Genomic DNA, 19,088 nt, shown 5'->3' on the forward strand with positions numbered 1-19,088 from the left:
TTCATGGATGTATTGAATACTTATATCTATTTATGTAGGCCTGTTGATAGTTGTACTTGTCTGTCTTGAATTCCACCCCTGGCCCCACACAATTTATTTCTATCAAGTTGTATTTTATCCATTAATTTTCATTTCTTTTGTATGTTTCCTCAAATATGTGACAATCAAAAATAGGGTTAAAAAATAAGCTGTTTGGTAGGGCTTCCATACTGTCGTCTTTCTTGTAAGGTTAGCTCGTTGGTCTGTTTTGTAGGGCAGGAGAGCCCCTGATACCAATATCTCTAGGTCTTTCTTAAAGGGTTGGACAAAACATCCCAGTCTCTTTGAACTTTCTGCTTAGATGGTACATGAAATGTGGAAGGTAAATAGGGTAAAAAGCTGGGCAATCTTACCATTCAGTATGTAAACAGTCATTAAATCCCCTATGCCAAATATGTGCCCCCAGTCTTCAAATGTGCCTGGCAACCTCCAAGCAGAAATCTTCTGTTTTATCCTTTCCAGGGAATAAATCTCCTATTTTCTGCTAGGATAGGGGAAGATCAATCAACCTGATGCTTCTTTCTCAGCTTTACCCAGTTGGTTTAGGATTCAAATTTCCCCTATCAAGACATTTAAAATTTGTCTATTTAGTTTTGGATAACAGTTTTATTATTGTTGTTCTTGCTGTTTTTATTTTTTGTCCTTCATAGGTTTTGTTATTTTGGCAATTTTGGAGGAGGAAGTAGAAATTAAATGTATACACTCAATCTGTTATCTCCAGCTATATGTGAGATACTCTTTATACTTCTTTCTAGTTTGCCAAAATTTGATCTCCAAGATAAGCTGCTCTGGATTTGGGTTACCATATTTTGCCATGTATAACACGTACCCACATTTTTGGCCCAAACTTTCACAGACAAAAATCTTTCATTTTTTTTAACTTTTTTTTCTGTTAAAGATTTTATTTATTTGTTTTTAGACAGCGGGAAAGGGAAGGAGAAAGAGAGGGACAGAAACATCAATATGTGGTTGCCTCTCATATGCCCCTCACTGGGGACCTGGCCCACAACCCAGGCATGTACCCTGACTGGGAATCAAACCAGAGACCCTTTGGTTCACAGGTCGGTGCTCAATCCACTGAGCCACACTAGTCAGGGCTCATTTTAATTTTCTAACTCAATTTTTTATTTTTTTATATATAGAAACAAAACCAATTACCATATTCCAGGGTATTATTTTGCATCTGGATAGAGTTATTGCTTTCTAGTGTTATTCTTTTAACGCATAAACAAAAATATTTATATAGATATGGAATTAGTACTACCCATGTATAATATGCATCCTTATTTTTCCCTCAAAAATTGGACAAAAAGGGCACATTATACTCAGCAAAATACGGTACCTTGTATTATGCCTCAGCAATTATTAAGGAGTCAGTCTTTAATAGGGTTATGAACCAGATAGACTTCAAGTGTTCAGTGAGGGCCTGACTGCCTTATATAACACAATAAGGAACAAAAATATTTATTTATTTAATCTGCTTAATCTTTCTTTAAATATTTTCCAGAGTCAGTTTTGGTAATAAATATTTTTCTTGAAATAGATAAATTTTATTTGTACTTTAAGTTCCTTTTTTTTTTAAAGTAAATATAAAATTATTTTAAAATTTCTTCTGTACCTGCAATAATTTCTTCATACTCAATTAAAATACAAAAAATTATAGGTTTTTTAATATTGTGAACTTGGTGATATTTTTTCTCTTTAATTTTTTTTTTTTAAATTTTTCAACCACAGTCTATATCCAACACCATGCACTAGCCCCAGATGGACAGGAACGTGGCCAGAAAAATCACATACCCTTCTGAGTGATCCGCCTGCTGCCCCAAGCACCCACCTGGCCCCATACATATTTTTCTCAATATTATTGACTATAGTCCCTATGCTGTAATCCCTGTGGCTATTCCATAAATAACAATTTGTACTTTTTATGACCTTCACCTTTTTCACTCTGCCCCCCAACTACTCCTTCTCTCTGACAGCCGTCAGTCTGTTCTCTGTATCTATGAGTCTGTTTCTCTTTTGTTTATTTTGTTCATTAGATTCCACACATAAGTGTAATCATATGGTATTTGTCTTTCTCTAACTTATTTCACTTAGCATAATACCCTCAGGCCCATTCATGCTGTCACAAATGGTACTATTCCATTGTGTAAATGTACCAAAGCATTTTTATCCACTTATCTACTGATGGGCACTTGGGTTGCTTCCGTATCTTGGTTATTATAATAATGCTTCAATGACCATACAGATGTACACACTCCTCTGAATTAGTGTTTCAGGTTTCTTCAGATATATTTCCAGAAGTGAAATTGCTGGGTCAGACAATTCCATTTTTAATTTTTTGAGGGACCTCTACATTGTTTTCTGTAGTGATTGTTATCAATCTGCATTCCTACCAACAGTGCACTAAGGTTCCAAATATATTTGACAAATAAAAATATAATTGACAAATAAAAATCCACATACTCTCTTAAATAAAATAATTTCCTGAAGGATTTTTCCAGTTCCAGTTGTAAAACACTTAGAATAGAATCTAACTCCAAAGCTAGATTTTTCAGTATCATCTGGTCTAATCTCTTTACAATGACAAAAAAAAAAATCACAAGTTATATAATGATTTAAAGATTTTGCCCAAATAACACTTACAAAGATAAAGCTCATTTTATACATCTGAACTATTATGTGCCTATCACACAGCAGGCACTTAATACTTGTTGAAAATAGAAACTAACAGATCTATCAATTATGCTTTTGAAAAAAGGATCAGTATTTAACTATAGTCAATTAGGAAATAAAATATTATCCATATTAATTCTCAGTGTATACTTTATACCTTATATCCGAATCTGAAGTCTTCTGTCTCACTGCCAGTTTCGTAATCTCTCCTTGAGACATAGTCTTATGAAGCTTTGTTTCTTCATCAACTGAAGAAAATCGCTGTGATGTCTGTAATAATTACATACGTGAAAGACTTTAAAACCAAGTAAGTATATTATAGCTAAAACTCAGGCCATAGAATTTTTTTGAGAATTACACCTATTAAAAACATACAAAAATACATTATTATTATTCAGAGATTTATCAACATAAAAGAACATATTAAAAACTCTATTAAATGCCTAGAACAATCTGAAGTAAAGAGAACTTAAATCAATGAAAATGCTACATAGGACCTATGAGCTCATGTTTTCTGACAGTTTAACAAAGAATATCAAGTAGAAAGGAAAGAAAAAAGTCAGAACTATCTAAACACACAGACAAAAGATCAAGAATCTGATAAATATAGAATGCTAAGTATGGTCTTTCATACCTCCTTATTTTTACGGCTTAACTTGCTATTACAGAGTCTTATATTCAGTACAGGATTTAAAAGAACAAGTACATGGGAAGATAAGAAAAACCAAAGGACTAAAGAATAAAAAAATTATCACCACTAACAGTCTAAATTATAAACAATTCACATGGCTATCAAGCTTGGACCTGAATTTCAATTGGCAATTCCTGTGCCATTTGTTCACAATATGCCCTTTCAAAGACAATGCAATTTGAAGCAGAGAATTTCATTACCTATTCAAGTCATCTCCTAGTATTTCCTTTTCTACAGTCATAATGTCTTCTCCTTAGCCTGCCTGACGATGGCCTTACCAATAGAAACCATCTTGAATTGTTAAAACTGAAAATTTTAAGAGTTGAGACTGAATCTATCAGTTATACCAATAAAGATGAACATATTTAACTCTATCAAAGGGAGAAAATTTTAATTTGGCTAACAAAGCAGGACCAAACTATAGCTGTGTAGGAAACACACATCTGAAACAAAAGGATGTAGAATGGCTAAAAATAAGAGGATGACCAAAAGTATTCTGAGCAAATAGAAATAATTAGAAAATAGAGGCTGTGATATTACTATTGAGCAGAATTCAAGCAAAAGGTATGGAATGGGACAAAAGACGTTCTTTTTTTTTTAAATTGTCACCCAAGGACATGCTTATTGATTTTAGAGAGGAAGGGAGAGGTAGAGAGAAGCATCGATGTAAGAGAGAAACACTGATTGGTTGCCTCTCGCATATTCCCCAAACAGACTGAACCCGCAAACCTAGGCATGTACACTGACTGGGAATTGAACCTATGACCTTTCAGTTGATGGGACAATGAGACAATGCTCCAACCAACTGAGCCACAGCAGCTAAGGCACAAAAGACATATTTTTTAATACTAAAAGCCACAATTAACAATAAGAATCTTTAACACAACATTCTCTCTTTGTAAGATAGGTCAAGTGTACAGAAAGTAAAAATATAGAAGACAAACAACATAATCAGTAAGGTAGAGGTTATGAATATGTATTGAAATCTTACACTTTAAATAGAAAATGTACCTTCTCATCAAATGCAAATGGTACTGCTCACAAAAACTGATCATATATGTATTAAGTAAACAATAATATTGACAAATCTGATCAAACAGAAACATTACAAATATCCTTTGATCAAAATGTAATAAATCTAGAAACTAATACATAAAAAACAAAATGGCTCTTCCTCTGAAAACTAAAAAACAACTTATTACACAAGTTCTCAGTGAAAAAAAGTAATACAAACTAAAATTACATTTTTCTAAAAAAAATCTTTACATATTAGAATAAATAAGATACATCTGAAGTAGTGATCAGAGGAGAGTTTGTAGCCTTAAAAACTTGTATCAATAAAATAAATAAATTATTCCAATCCCCAACTCAAAAGCTGTAAAAGTAAGAAACATAAACCAGAAGAAAGCACACAGAACACAGATAAATAACAAAGGTAAAAGCAGAATCAAAAGAGAATGGGGGGAAAAGCAGGTATAATAAAGAATTCAAAATCCTGTTACTTGGAAAAAGTTAAAAAAACAAATGACTTGCTAGCTTAAAAAAAGGAAAAAACACAAGTCTACAAAATAAATGACAAAAAGGGAACGACTGAAACAGAATTTTTAAAAGTCATAAGATACTACTTACTCCTAAACCTTTATGCAAATAAACCCAAAAAGTTAGGTGAAATGGATAATTTCATAAGAAAAAACTGTTTACCAAAATTGGACCCATTAGGTAGAAAGCTTAAAAGACCAATTTCACTAGAAGAAATAAAGGAACTTATGAAGAAATTATGTCACAAAAAAAGTACCAATCTCAATTAGCTTCATGGAGAAAGTCTATGAAATCTTCAAGAAGCAGAGTCCCAATGCTATAAACTATCCGTAACTTTTGGGGGAGAATGAAATATACAAATAAATACTAAGTGTATTAAACAGTGTGGCTATTGTCTGGGGGCCACCCATCTAAACTTCTTCCGTCATAGGCTTTGTTCACTACCAACTAGTTTTCCGACTTTCAACACCCACTTCAAAATCACTGGTCTATGTCCTAAAATCCTATAAACATCCTCCCTTGACTTCCCCTTTCTGAGAAATTACTAAGACCTAGTGAAGGTGGATTTTGACTTACTATTAATTAAGCTAATAAACTTAGGCTTGCTTAATCAACAGATTTTTCTGGCAGTTTTTTTGTGGAGTGGACATCAGTATGAAGGAAAATTCAACACAGCTAAGTATTGGAGAGTCTCTCAGAGAATAACAAACAGAAATAGGAATATAAAAAGTGACAACAGGTTTTTTTGGAGGGGGATGAGAAATTTAGTTTTATCATACTAGAGATAAAGAAGACAAATTCTGGATAGCTATTTGGGAATCATACCCATAGAAGTGACTGGTTTAACTCTGGGGAAAGGTAGAAGAAACTATACAGAGAAAACTGTAATGTTACCTATATGAATCCTACAAATAAGGGATAGAAATGATTTTACTAATTCATCATTCAGAAGATTGAGAGACTAAATTACTATATAAAAGCCACCTTAAAAATACTGCTTAGCAGAATGTGTCATTCTTCTTGGGTAAAAGTCTACATAGTGGGTATAAGAACTGAGTGAGAGGAACAAACAGTGACTGAACATTTATTCAAATGGAAGAGTTAAAAGTAGGAAATTGAAAAACAAAACAAAACACCAAAATCTTAAGGAGGGAAACTACTACTCTTGTCTCCACTCCTCCAAAGCCAGTTAAAAATTGATGAACAATTCATCAACTCAGGAGGTAATGCTTATCAAACTCCCTTCATGTAATTAATTTATAACTGTCTATCTCATCAGATATTTCACATCTAGAAGGGTCAGAGGGCTTCATCCAATGTTGAATGACACACTTCTAAGCAAAAGTCAGTGAAGGATCACTTTGCCCAGAAAAGAAAAATCCCACAAAACTGTCCTGTTTTTAAAATCCATGTACCCAGAAAATCAAGACCATTTAAAATTCTGAAGACCTCTCAATTGTGAGAATTCAGTAGATTTCATTTTCAAACAACTGTTGTTCATTTTCACAATGTCAGATAATATTAGAACACAGCATATTTTCAAGATAAACAGAAACACACTTTAAAACTGTCCCTACCATTCCCACCCCCAATCCCACTAAGTATCAGTACATTCTAGGAAGCAAAACTTCTCCATGCAAGTATCTACCAGAAACCACCACCACCACCTGTTCCTAAAATAGCTAGTAATGAAACAGAAGGGCGGTGAGAAAGCTGGAGAGATGACTAACACACTGCGGGGAAGGGTTGGGAGAGCGGGGTGGGGAGGGGGGAAGGTGTTCTATAACTACTGGCATGCAGTAACTGTCAAGCAGGTGAACAGAATCATAGGCAGAGGCTACCAGCTAGAACCCTTAAAGGGGCTGAATGCTCCAAGGAGAAAGACCAAATTCCTGGTTCATTCATCTCAGTAGAGTTCTCAGTGAGAAAGAATTCTACCACCAAAAGGACTAAGGTTTATAACAAAGGAAACTCTCAGGAACAAGGCAGCAATTGCAAATGCTAAGTTCTTCCACAAGTGAAACATTCATTTATGCTTTAGAGAATAAATTCAGTATGCTCCCTATTCACACTAAAAATATATATTTAAGTAGCACTTTTCATTAATATTTATTTGATTATATAATTTCATCTTTAATAATAATATAAGAATATGTATTGTTATTTTTGACTCAAAAACAGGGAATCTCCAAAATGAAGTTATTTTAGCCTATCTGAAGAGAAGAATTTGGCTCTATTAATGGATATACAAGACTGTCCCCAACTTTTATAATCCTACAGTTTGGTTCAGGGTAATGACATTTGTCTAATTAGAGAACTGGTAGTGCATTTTTCTGTGATGATGTTTTTTCTTTCTTAGAATGTCAATATTGTCATTTAAAAACTGGGTCTATCTCCAACAAAAGATAAAGAAAATGAGAGTATTCTGAAAATAATAGGAGAAATTTTAATTAACTATATCTTTGGCACAATCAATAGCTTAAAACAGTTTAAAGGTAAAATATTTAATGAGTCAAAATAAGACCATCCTAAAATTTTCCTCCCTTAAAAAAAAAGATATGAGTTAACTAAGGGTACAGATGGAAATAACCTGCATATCACTCCACTTTATCAGTGATATTTTAGTACATATCAGATACACAGAGTCCTGATATTATATATTTTCTGGGACAATTCCAAAATCAAACACTTTATATCCACAAATACATTCATACTTGTCAAACTACATGTATACCTAATTTTTTTTGAGGTAAGAAGACACAATTATGTTCTTAGTTAAAAGTGCAGTTTTATTCCAACCTAACTCCGAAGTTATAATCTGTGATTAAAACAAGCTTACATTACGTACAAAACGTTCTACTTAGCCAGGTTGGTCTAGGGAGACATTTTTGGCATTGTGCATTAAATTAAATTTTAAAAATTAATGTTTACTTCCTATTACTGAAAAATTGAGGGGAAAGCAAGTTTAAAGGCAAAAAAGAAAGAAGAGAATACCATTTCAATTAAAAGCTACTGGATTTTTTAACACATACCCTAGTCATTAGATCAGGGAAGGGTCAGAAACGATGGCCAAAAGGTCAAATAGACTCCATTGCCTGTTTCTGTAAATAATTTTATTGGAACATAGCCATGCCCATTTGTTAACTTACTGTCTATGGTTGTTTTCACTCTATGGTGGCAGACTTAAGGAGCTGCAAAAGAGATTGAATGACCCTCAAAGTCTAAAATGTTTATCATATGGCCCGTTACTGAAAAAATATTTGAGGGTTCCTGTCCTAGACTTTTCAAGATATAACACAGAAAATTTCTACATCAGTGCCAAGTTAACCTTAATGTTGCCTAATTTATGATTTGACATGCACTGTTAAAGTGCTCTTTATTTTGCTCAGTCTTATTAAATTGAAGCTTATTTGCTGTGTTCACTGAGGTTTCCCATGTACAAACCGTTATATGGGGAAGAAGCTGTGAAGGTTAGCTTTAGATTAGTGAAGACTACTCCCATCAGATTTGCTTGTTGCCTATTTTTCTTATATTGCTATAAAATTACCATTTCGGAGTCACTGTGAGAGGCCTGACCCAGGCTGGGTGCTGGCCCTAGCTCAGAGTGAGAAGGTTGGTCAAGGGAGAGAAGGGGCTCAATGTCATCGTAATCATCTTCTTCTGTATCCCCCTCCCCATCAGCAAAAGTACCTCTAGTCAAGAAATCGGAGCGCGTCCGCGCCATTCGAGCTTTCTTTTTATGGGCCGGTCTGGCAACCTGCTTGACCAAATGATAAAACAAATAACACAACAATGTTTTGCTTTTTGGTTTTGGGAGGGGGGAGATGATGCCAATGAAAGACATCAGAGAGCTCATGATTTTCTTGTAATATCCCTCCACCCCACCATGCCATTTCCACTAGAAGTGACAGAGACAATCAGAAGCAATCTATATACATTACTCTGGACAAAGGATGAGAATGGAAGCTAAATCTACATAGCCAAGGAAGTCATCTTTCACTGCCATAATAAGTCACCAAAGTCACCTGCATAAATTGTCTTTTTTTTTTTTTTTGTAGCAACTTCTTTTTTGTAAATCCAATCTGGTTTTTAGGCATCATTCCCTGCCTGAATTATACCTCCCTAAGTATAACAGACTTAACTCACAACTTCTTTCTCTATAAACTCTTGGGAGTAATGGGTAGATTAAACGCTATATCTGAAAGAATAATAATTTCCAAAATAGTGTGCATCTATTTTGCATATAATATAGATAAACAAAATTCCACACTTACCTCTCTTTGTCCCGGCCCAGTTAACTTTACAGGTTTCGAAGTTGGTTCATCTTGTTTGCGGAGCTGATTATTTCCACTGTTTAAGGATTCCTTGTTGACGCTTAGGATAAAAAAAATCAGGATTACATTTCAATTCCTAGCATTCCTAAAATAATACACCCCCCTAAGTTTTCTGCATACCTAATCAATACTATTATCAAGGATTTACATGTATGAATGAATTACTAGAGACCCTGCCCTGGTTACACTGGGCATATTCCACTATGATGATATGTGTTTAATAGTAGTAGCAGCAGAAGTTAGTTCATAAAATGATATGGATTTAATAATGGGAAAAGGGAAAATACCAACTCCCCAAATACTTGGAAATTAGACCTAGAATGGGCCTTTTACTCTAATCATTGTAAAGTACCTGATAAGTAGCCAACCAACGATAAGGACCTCATTACTTTGTATTAAGATGATTCCTGTTGGTTAGCAAGTTTTCTTTCTGAAATCTCTCTGTAGCTTTCATCTACTGTCTTTGTTTTAAAACTTGAGATTGTACAGAATAAAATCAACACTATGAGTATATAAGTTGTTATCAAGCTTAAAGAAGTGTGCTCCAAACCATACAGATGGTATGCTGTTAGCTTGTGAAAATTTCATTTTGCTTGAATGACCCCATGATGTGATTGCTTTACCATTACAGTGTGTAGAAACGAGTGTCAGCATCTGAGGAAAATCTGAATAGAACCTACATTTTCATGGTCCCAATTACCTATCTTAACTCAGTGCCACAAGTCTTAAAATTTATCAACAAGTCTTAAAATTTATCAACAACATATTGCTAATCTCTCCTTAGCAGGCCTATAAGTTTATTGTGCACCAACTTAGGATACAAGTTGGCAGACTAATTGCTCTATCACTGAAAGTCTTCCATTTAATTTTATAAATAAAGGACTAAGAGCTATAAGAGGTTACCGTGTCCTTTGCCCTATATAATAATCCCTAAACAAACCCAAAGATAGGGCAATCTTTCCTAGCTGGTGGCATTTCAGAGATCTTCCTTTTTGACTAGTGTATGATCAAGCCTAGCAATCCTAGCTTGTCCTAAAAGATTCCCTTTTGGCCATTACAATCTCTCCTGCCACAGTTGAGCCTTTGATTTGTTCTCCGAGATAGAAACAATTAATAGGACTCTGATAGCACCTGACCACCCTAACTTTTAAATGCACAGTATTTTCTTTAGATTTCTTCATTTCTTTTTGTTCTCCCTCATGAAACAGATGAAGACAACTATATACTCATCCCCACTATGGCAGAGAAAGAATGCTAACCTGGTGATACTGCCTAATCATGAAACCCAATGCTGATTCCTAAAGATGAAACTCAGGTTCTAGTCCCAGCTATTTAATGTGACCTTAAACAAGTCATTTCATGTCTTGGGGAGCCAAAGAGCTCATCTACAATATGTAAGAATGGGACTAGGTAAATTTAGGAACACCAACATTTATAATTCTATAAAATGATAAAATTTCTAGTATTACTTAGGGAATGAGAGACTTGAAGTCTGATCTCTACTAAAGCTTTCACATAAACAATCTAATATATAATGATTTTGAAGATAAGCAGATCTTAATGAGGTAAAGCAAATTAAATCAAGTAGACTTGATTGTTTATCTTGGAAAATTGATTTAAAAAAGCAATTCACAAGGATGATTAATGCTTTTTTGAAATGTACAAGTAATACTTCTACAAAGCAGACTTTTGGGTCCAACTCTACACACACACACACACACACACACACACACACACACACACACACAGAGCATATCATTAAACTTAATAAGAATCACAGGAAATATGTTTTTAACACTCTGAAGGGCTTATATGCTGTACAGAGTCTTTGAACTTCTGGGCACTCTCTAGGCTATTGGGCAGAAATAGGACCTCAATCTGTCATTTAGTCCAACTATGTTTTATAATACTGTATAGAAATCTTCAGTGGAAAAATAAAATACAAATGATGTCTGGTCCACATTTACAAGGGTTCCTATAATATCTGTACACAATTTTAAAGACTGAAAGATTAAAAACTTAAGAGTATAAGAAAAAAGTTATTTCACAGTTAATATGAAGTTTAATTTCTTTAGCCCTAAAATATAGCCCTCCCCTTTCATTTAAACAGTGGTATTCTCCCACAAGAACTGAAAGAATCTGCTATATAAAAGACTTAATACAAATATCTTAAATTTTATCAAATTTGTTTTTTTATGTACTTAAAAAATACTTTTCTTGTAGCTATCACTAGTTAATAAAACTTAAAAATGTAAAAATTTTCCACTTACATGAGGTATATAATATAGTCAAACTCTTAGAAAACCGAGAGGTGGGTATTAGGGGTTTGTGGTAAAGGAAAAAAAAGGGGAGTTGTACAATGGGCAATTGAGTTTGTTTATGCAAGATGAAAAAGTTCTAGAGATCTACTGAATGACAATGTGCATATAGTTAACACTACCACACTGTATATTTAAAATAGTTAAGATAGTAAATTATGTTTTCTACCACAAAAAAAGTATAAATAACTTAATAAAGAACAAAACATAGGCCATCAGCTGTAACAAAGCACATTAACTTTAAAGGCTGAAACCAGCAAGCTTGGACTGCTACACCTAACAGCTGTAGGGCAACCAGCATTTGCTGAAAGCCTATGTTTACTCGCACTGTATTGCTCTTCAAAAATGCCTTCTTACTTAATGGGAAAGAACCACAATCTGCTATCTGTGCTTAGTCAAAGATTCTTAGGATATGATTATAACCAATTTCAAGTGGCTGGTGGAGTCAACATTTTTATACAGAGAACATGGCTAATTTGAGTAGCACCCATACAAAGAGTTGAGGCTGATGAAGGCACCTTAATACAGGCAACTTTTAAAAATTAAAGGCAAGATATTCCATCAGTAAAAAGGTTATGACTCATTTTATTGTGGTACTCACTTTGCTGCAGTAGTCTGGAACTCAACCCTAAATATCTGATGCATGCCTATAAAATTCTCCAAAAAGTTTTCCATTTATACATTCAAAACAATAAACATTTCACTTACTGGGGAATACTCTTATGTTCCTTTGGTGTGAAGAAAATGGCTCCAGTAGTTCCCCCTCTGGGATGGTCATTAGATTTGTGGCCATAAGCCTGAGTTGGTCTAAAGTGTTCTTTTTTTGAAACGTGATTATTAGAGAGTTTACAGGCTACATTCAGTTGGGTGCACACTCTGTCTGTCTTGGGTAATTCATTGACAGTACTAGATTGACATGGGCCTCCTTTTCTTTCAAAGAACAGGAAGACAGGTTGATCCTGCAGGGGTAAGTGAGCAGAAGAACTGTCTTTTGGGGCAAGAGCTGCATCTTTTACAGTTACTGATGGAGGCCCTAGTACATCAGATTCTTCCTTATTTGGGGTATTGAGGATGAGGAGAGACGATGGCCTCTCTACACTTTGCTTTGATTGACGGAAAGATGATACAGGGAAAGACCCCCCAATTCTTGGTTTTTCAATTGTCTTGAAAGCTTTACGCTCCCTCTCTAAAATATCTGTTTGCTGACGAATCTGTTCCATCATCTCTTTTTCATTCTGCTGCTGCAATTGCTTTTGCCTTTTTTCCTTCTCAGTGTTCAACTTTTCCAACTTCTTAAGCACAGTATTAGAAGAATCTGTATTCCAAGAAGCAACAACTTGATTTTCTCCTGAGAAGTGATACTTTCTGGCTTCCCTGCTGATACCCAAAGTAAGGGTTGGGAGTGTTTCTTCACTTTCCATTAGTTTGTTTCTCTGGATACTTGTGTCTAGTTGGGAACTTGTTTTCAGTGGGTCTTGTTGGGGAATATAAAAAAATGTAGGCAGACTACTGGAGATAAAGGAGTCTCTCAGTGGTGGCTTACAGGTAATAGATTCAGAAGTGCAAGCTAGTTTTTCCTTCATAGTCCCATTCTTCAAGTGCACTGATTCAGAGGGTGACCCCTTTTGAATCAATGTACAATTAGTCTCACTTGAGGCACTAAGGGCATTGTCCTGTGAATCAAATTTTCTACTGCTAGATATCTTAGGTGAGAGAAACTGCAAGTCTCCTTCGTCTAAAATTACAGATTCTAGTTTGCACTTTTGGCTTTCCTCATAGCTCAGAAGTTCCAAGCTTCCTTGAGAGCTTTCACTATCAGGAGTACTCTGAAGGGACTGGAGGCCTTCGGGCATCAGTTCGGTTGACCATCTGCGTTCTTCTGAAGGAGACACACCACCAAGAGAACGAACTTTCAGCAATTCTAAACTAAATATAGCTTGTTCTAATTCTCTCATTCTCCGACTTTCTCTTTTGGCGCGACCTACTTTTTTCTGGTGGAGATCCTCCAAGGACTTGGGTCTCTCTCTTACAATTACATCTTCCTGCAAGTCCATACCACTTTGGCTTCTGGCTCTCTCCTGTCGTTTGTTTGGGGACTCCTTCCAGCAGTCCACTAAACTATTCTGATTACTCTCTATCACAGATTTACAGTCCTCTATGGCTTTTACTCTGCTGTCAAAGGAACAATCCTCCCATTCCGAAGGGTCTGAACCCTGAATTTTCACAGATCCATACGGCTCAATATTCATATATCCAAGCTCTAGTTTTGTTTCTTTTAGTTTTTGTTCTTTTAAAGCTTTAAATCTATATAAAAATTAAAAAGAAAAAGTACGTTAGATCTATGTCTTGGTTACCACTAGAGAGAATAGTCCCAAAATTTTTTTGTTATATCTTTCTCAAACTAACTTAGATGCACATTTCATAATTCTATTTCCATGAGTGAGATTATATTTAATTAAATGTATTATTCCTAGTTGGGCATTCTACTAAAAAAAATAAATCAGAAGTAAAGCTCTCATTTAATAATATCCTTATGTTAAGGTAAATCTTAAAAATAAAATTAAAGTTTCTAAAGATAAAAAACAGTTGAATACTGCCAATTTTTAAAGATTCAACCTAATGTAAAAGTTAACTCTTAGCAGTCATAACCATAGACCACACAGGTGTTCAATCCAATTTAATTCAATAAACACTTATTTAGCTTCTATTATACATCACACAGTGTAGGTTAAAATTGCTACGAGTATCACAGTTTAGTAGAGAAGACAAATTGCATGTAACCAATTCTAATACAAGTTAGGCAAATGTTAGAACAGAGGTATAAATAACGTACTTGAGCAGAGAGAAGAATTACTGTAACAACAAAGATTACCTCTGTCTTGCTCTGAATCCTCTACATATTGATTGTAAATGGATAATTTTGTTTCTTTGTTCTTGATACCTCTTACTTTCCCTGTAGCCTTTCCATTTTGCCTGTATACAAATAGCAGCCATGTGCTTCCGCCTATAGTGCTCCCTCCATCTCTGCTGGATAATGATGGCTGCAGTCCGGAGCTCCAAATACCGCTGCCTCTCTAAGTGAGCACGCCAAGAAGCTTGGAGAAGAGTAGCTGCACTAGCTATAACTAAAGCATCCTTTTGCACAGCTGCATCTCTGACAACTTGCTTCTGATTTAGGTAATTCCTCCAGAATCGCTATGGGAAAGACAAAGTAGTAATAGAAACTGCTGTCATATCTTATACCACATTTTCACAGAAAAAGAAAAAAAAAATAAATTTCCTATGTCTTAATTAAAGGGTAAGTGGCCAAACAGCTAAAGAGTGGGTGACTAAAATTTTTTTCTTTTCTTGATATGCTCATTTAAAACAAGTATTTTAGGTTACATAACCTCAATAAAATTAATTATAGAACTTAATAATTTAAATTTTTTGATGCTTTCATGCCCTGCAAATTAATTTTAACAAATTACAAACTATTCTGCAATTTGCCAAAAGTAATGGATTTTGAGGTCAACATAAACACATTTCAGAAATTAAAATATTAAAGATTTTCTTACACAAACACAAAGGTCCTATGGAAACAGCTATCATATAAGTTGATGATGGAGAAAATAAAACAGATAAATATAAAATAAGGTAACTATAAACCAAGATGAGTATAGAACAACAATGTAAGTATAACTCTCAAATATCATTTGAAAACTATTAAATATAACTATGTCAACAAAAATTAAGGCACATACTTCTTTGTCCCTAATCATACCTCACAAGCTATTATAACTATACATTTGAATTCAATTCAGTTCCATTGATATTTATTAATCATTTATTATTACATGCCAGGTAATCTTTTCAGTGCTATAAACAGTTCAAAAATGAGTAGGACACATTCATATCTCTGAATAAATTTACATTCTTATTTCATACTAAAATAGTTATGGTTACTAAAAAAAAAAAAGCCAAATAAACTAGTCAATCTTATGCAAGGAATCCTTTGCCTCCCACCTGGATGATAACCGATGCCTGTCTCAGATGGAGGAAATGCTGCCTGCACAGCAAGACCCTAAACCATCGTTGTAACAATATGATTCTGCGAAGGACCTCTTGGTGAAGTAGATCTTGTAGGTGCTGTCGTTCCTGCTCCTTTAGGAACACCTACCAGAAGGAAGAAAGATGAAAAATACAGTTTAAGAAGCAATGAATCCTGGCAGAGTAGCTCAGATGCTTAGAGTGTCATTCAGATATGTCAAAGTTGCGGGTTTGATCCCTCATCAGGGCACATACAAGCAGCAACCAATGAATGCATGAATAAGTGGAATAACGAACTGATGTTACTCTCTCTGTCTCACCCTCTCTCCCTCCCTTCCTCTCTCTAACATCAATAAATAAAAAGAAATTATTTTTAAAAATGAAAGAAATGAGAAATTTATTTCATGAATCATCCCTTCTGTGAAAAGCATTTTTAGGAAGGAACAAATACAGTGTCAGATATGTAAAAGCAGTACTGATGTTTCTATCAATTTATCCAAAGCAGTCATTTTCAAAATGGAAAGAAGACATTAGAATATAGAAAGGGTTATACGAAAGTACGCATGTGTACAAAAATCCCAGTGCCAGAGGTTAGGATATATTATTCTCTTGGGAAATTCACCACCATCATAAGTCAATGTATTACTGGTAGTATGTCATATTTTTCAAGGATGTTGGAGTAGGGTGGAAAAAAGTAGAGAACCACACACATATCTTCAAGTTTGATCACAACATGAATAAGTCTTTTTGAAACCCAATCTGCATCAAAGGCTTCTTGCTGCCCAAAGCTATTAATCAGTTTATTTATTTACTCCTCCATTCCATTAAAAAAAAATCTGTAGGATTTTAGGAGGATACAAAGATAACTTAGACATGGTCCCTTAGGAAACAGGATTGGCTCTCATCTTTAAGAGCAAGTAGATGTTAAAAACTGTATATACTTAAGGTGTATAATATGATGTTTTGATGTATGTATACATCGTGAAATGATTACCACAATCAAACTAATTAACATATCCATCACCTATCATTTTTGTCAAAAATAAAATATTTTTAAAAAGAGCACACAGATATTAGATACCCAAAGAGGAAAACAGTAAACTAATACGGATAAGAGACAGAGGGCCCCCCGACCTAGAGAAAACAAAGAGTTGGAAATAATGATAAAAGCACATACAGGAGACAATGAAACACTTAATCTTCACAATGAAGATATTAAATAGTTTAAAAACACAATATGAAGGTTCTGGAAAAAGAGAAAGATTTTTAAATTTAATGAGGTTATCAGGGGATTATTATTGAGCAGAAAACCAACATAAAGAAAGAAGTATATTAAGATGTTGATTTTGATACAATGGGTAGAGTGAGTTAAATAGAATGACAAATAGACTGGAACCAGATGAGAAATCTGTTTACTATAAGAAGAATATAAGTGAGAGGTAAAGAAACAGAGCTAATATGGAAGCAATAGTAATGGAGAAAAAGGGAGAGATGTGAGAATCATTTGCAAGGAAAAAAAACAAACCCCAGAACTTTGTAAAAGAATTAAAGTGAAGGGTAAGCCAAATATGATTATGGTTTCTAGCCTAAGAACCTAGAAGAAGGATGAAGAAAGAGTAGGTGACAAATTAAGAAAAGCAAGTAAATCAGGAAAAAGTGACTTTGGGCAAGTAGAGTTGGAAATTACAGTAGAAGACTAGGAAGAGATGGTTTTTAAGCAGTTAAAATTTTAGGTAGAACTAGTGAATTCACCAGAAGCTCTTTAATATTGATTATATTATTTTTTTTTCTTATGACATCTGGTACACTATGTTTTTATATAACATTCGCATAAGCCATTATTATTTAAATTCAAAAATACATTCAATTTCGACAAGGGCTGTATATATATTTACCATTGATTTTCCAACTTGATAATTGTCTGGATTAATATTTATTTTCCTGAAGAAATCCTGAATGTTAAATTTGGATGGAATAATATTTTGAGGAAGAAGTACATGGAAGTGGCTCACAAAATCCTAAAAAATGAAAAGAAAATGTTACAAAGTCCCAAGAGAATGATATATAAACAAGATCCTAAACTTTAACTAGCTAACTACCCTTTTATTAATCCTTTTCACATTCTTTTAAATAGGATGAAACCAATAAAGAAGCACTTATTAACTTAAAGTATTACAAAAGGTTAATTTATAAAATGGGAGGACAGTGAGGTCTACATAGTATCTTGTTATTAAAGGGGAATGCGAGAAGAAAAGGAGAGCAGAAACTAAGCATTACTTTTGAGAAAGCTGTATTAAAAACCAAAGAAAAAGTTATTTAACAAGAATCAGAAATTTTTAGCAGAAAAATAAGCAAAGGTGGCAGTCATTACAGGATATAACTGAGAATGAAGCTTCCCCTCTTAGTTAACAGTTTCAAAGGCTTGCTCAGCTGCTGAAAAGCTTCAATATAATTTCTATACCCATAGTAGCAGCAGCTGATGAGAATAACTATGAACCTTGCTGGCAGTTTCCTATAAAAGAAAATTCTGCTGAGAAAACTTTAGCAAAAAGATGGAATTGTTTCTTTTGAACTAGACAGTTCTGATTGAACTATTTCAATTATTGAAACAATTAGCGTGAAGAATTCCAACATTATGAGTAAATTTAGTATTAGGAAACATGCAGATCAAATGAGAATAGCCAAGTACTAGATACTATTACAACACAAGCTTAATGAGACTGGTGCCATTCAAAGGAAGTAAGTACTCTCTATCTCTTTAATTCTGTATACAAAAGACGGAATGAAAGGAAGAATTAAGACAAATAAAAAGTGAGCCCCAAATAGAAAATAAGACAGGAATAAGTTACTTGATGTGCATACATATTTAAAGATCACTATAAAAGTATACCTGGAAAGAGTATTTGCAGCTGTACCCTGACTGGCGAATTCGAACTGTCTCCAGCATCCCAGTATACCGAAGTTGTCTAAGTACCAAGGCATCATTGAACCTTAATGGCAGCTAAAACAAAGTAAAAAGAAAAAAAAAATTAACCAAGAGGAATAGATCTCCAAATTAATGTTTGTTTTGTAAGTATAATTAACGTTTGACTATCTAGGAATTGACTGAAGGTTGTCTAAGATACAGCAAAGGTGACAGGACAATCTTACTTCCCCAGCCGGTAGCTTCAGAAAAGTTCTGACTGCCTGACCCTAAGAAAAAAAGAGAAACCAGGTTTTCAGGCTTCTCTAGTTAAAGAGGGAGAGGGCTTTCAAAGCTCAAAAGGAATGTAGTTGCCCAAAGAGAAGACTACACAATAGTCATTATGAAATATGTAACAAGACCAGTCTACTTACATATGGTCAAGAATGTCCATATTTTTGCTTTTAATTACAAGTTTATCTATAATCTCACTCAGAAACCATCTGTCCCACTTTACCAGTTGCCATAGTTAACTGAGAGCTACCAGATTCAGGCATTGA

At 34.3% G+C, this 19,088-nt stretch overlaps 1 protein-coding gene across 9 annotated transcripts in view; it reads right to left on the minus strand.

Annotated features, from left to right (window-relative positions):
• The window catches only part of MYO9A (myosin IXA), a 290,265-nt gene that overhangs the window by 70,177 nt on the left and 201,000 nt on the right, over positions 1–19,088 (minus strand). For 5 of the 9 annotated variants that reach the window (XM_054562050.1, XM_054561867.1, XM_054562131.1 and 2 more), the window contains 8 exons: positions 18,517–18,627; positions 17,522–17,644; positions 15,603–15,752; positions 14,470–14,792; positions 12,306–13,901; positions 9,220–9,319; positions 8,493–8,705; positions 2,873–2,985 (listed from right to left, as the gene is read on the minus strand). In XM_054562050.1, the coding sequence (XP_054418025.1) occupies positions 2,873–2,985; positions 8,493–8,705; positions 9,220–9,319; positions 12,306–13,901; positions 14,470–14,792; positions 15,603–15,752; positions 17,522–17,644; positions 18,517–18,627 (2,729 nt within the window). The remainder of the gene's footprint in view (positions 1–2,872; positions 2,986–8,492; positions 8,706–9,219; positions 9,320–12,305; positions 13,902–14,469; positions 14,793–15,602; positions 15,753–17,521; positions 17,645–18,516; positions 18,628–19,088) is intronic. The other 4 variants (XM_054561989.1, XM_054561940.1, XM_054562278.1 and 1 more) reach the window with 2 other exon arrangements.

This window comes from Pteronotus mesoamericanus, unplaced genomic scaffold (genome assembly GCF_021234165.1).
Source record: "Pteronotus mesoamericanus isolate MK-2021 breed Mesoamerican mustached bat unplaced genomic scaffold, CSHL_Meso_final contig_100, whole genome shotgun sequence".
NCBI classification, from domain to species: Eukaryota; Metazoa; Chordata; class Mammalia; order Chiroptera; family Mormoopidae; genus Pteronotus; species Pteronotus mesoamericanus.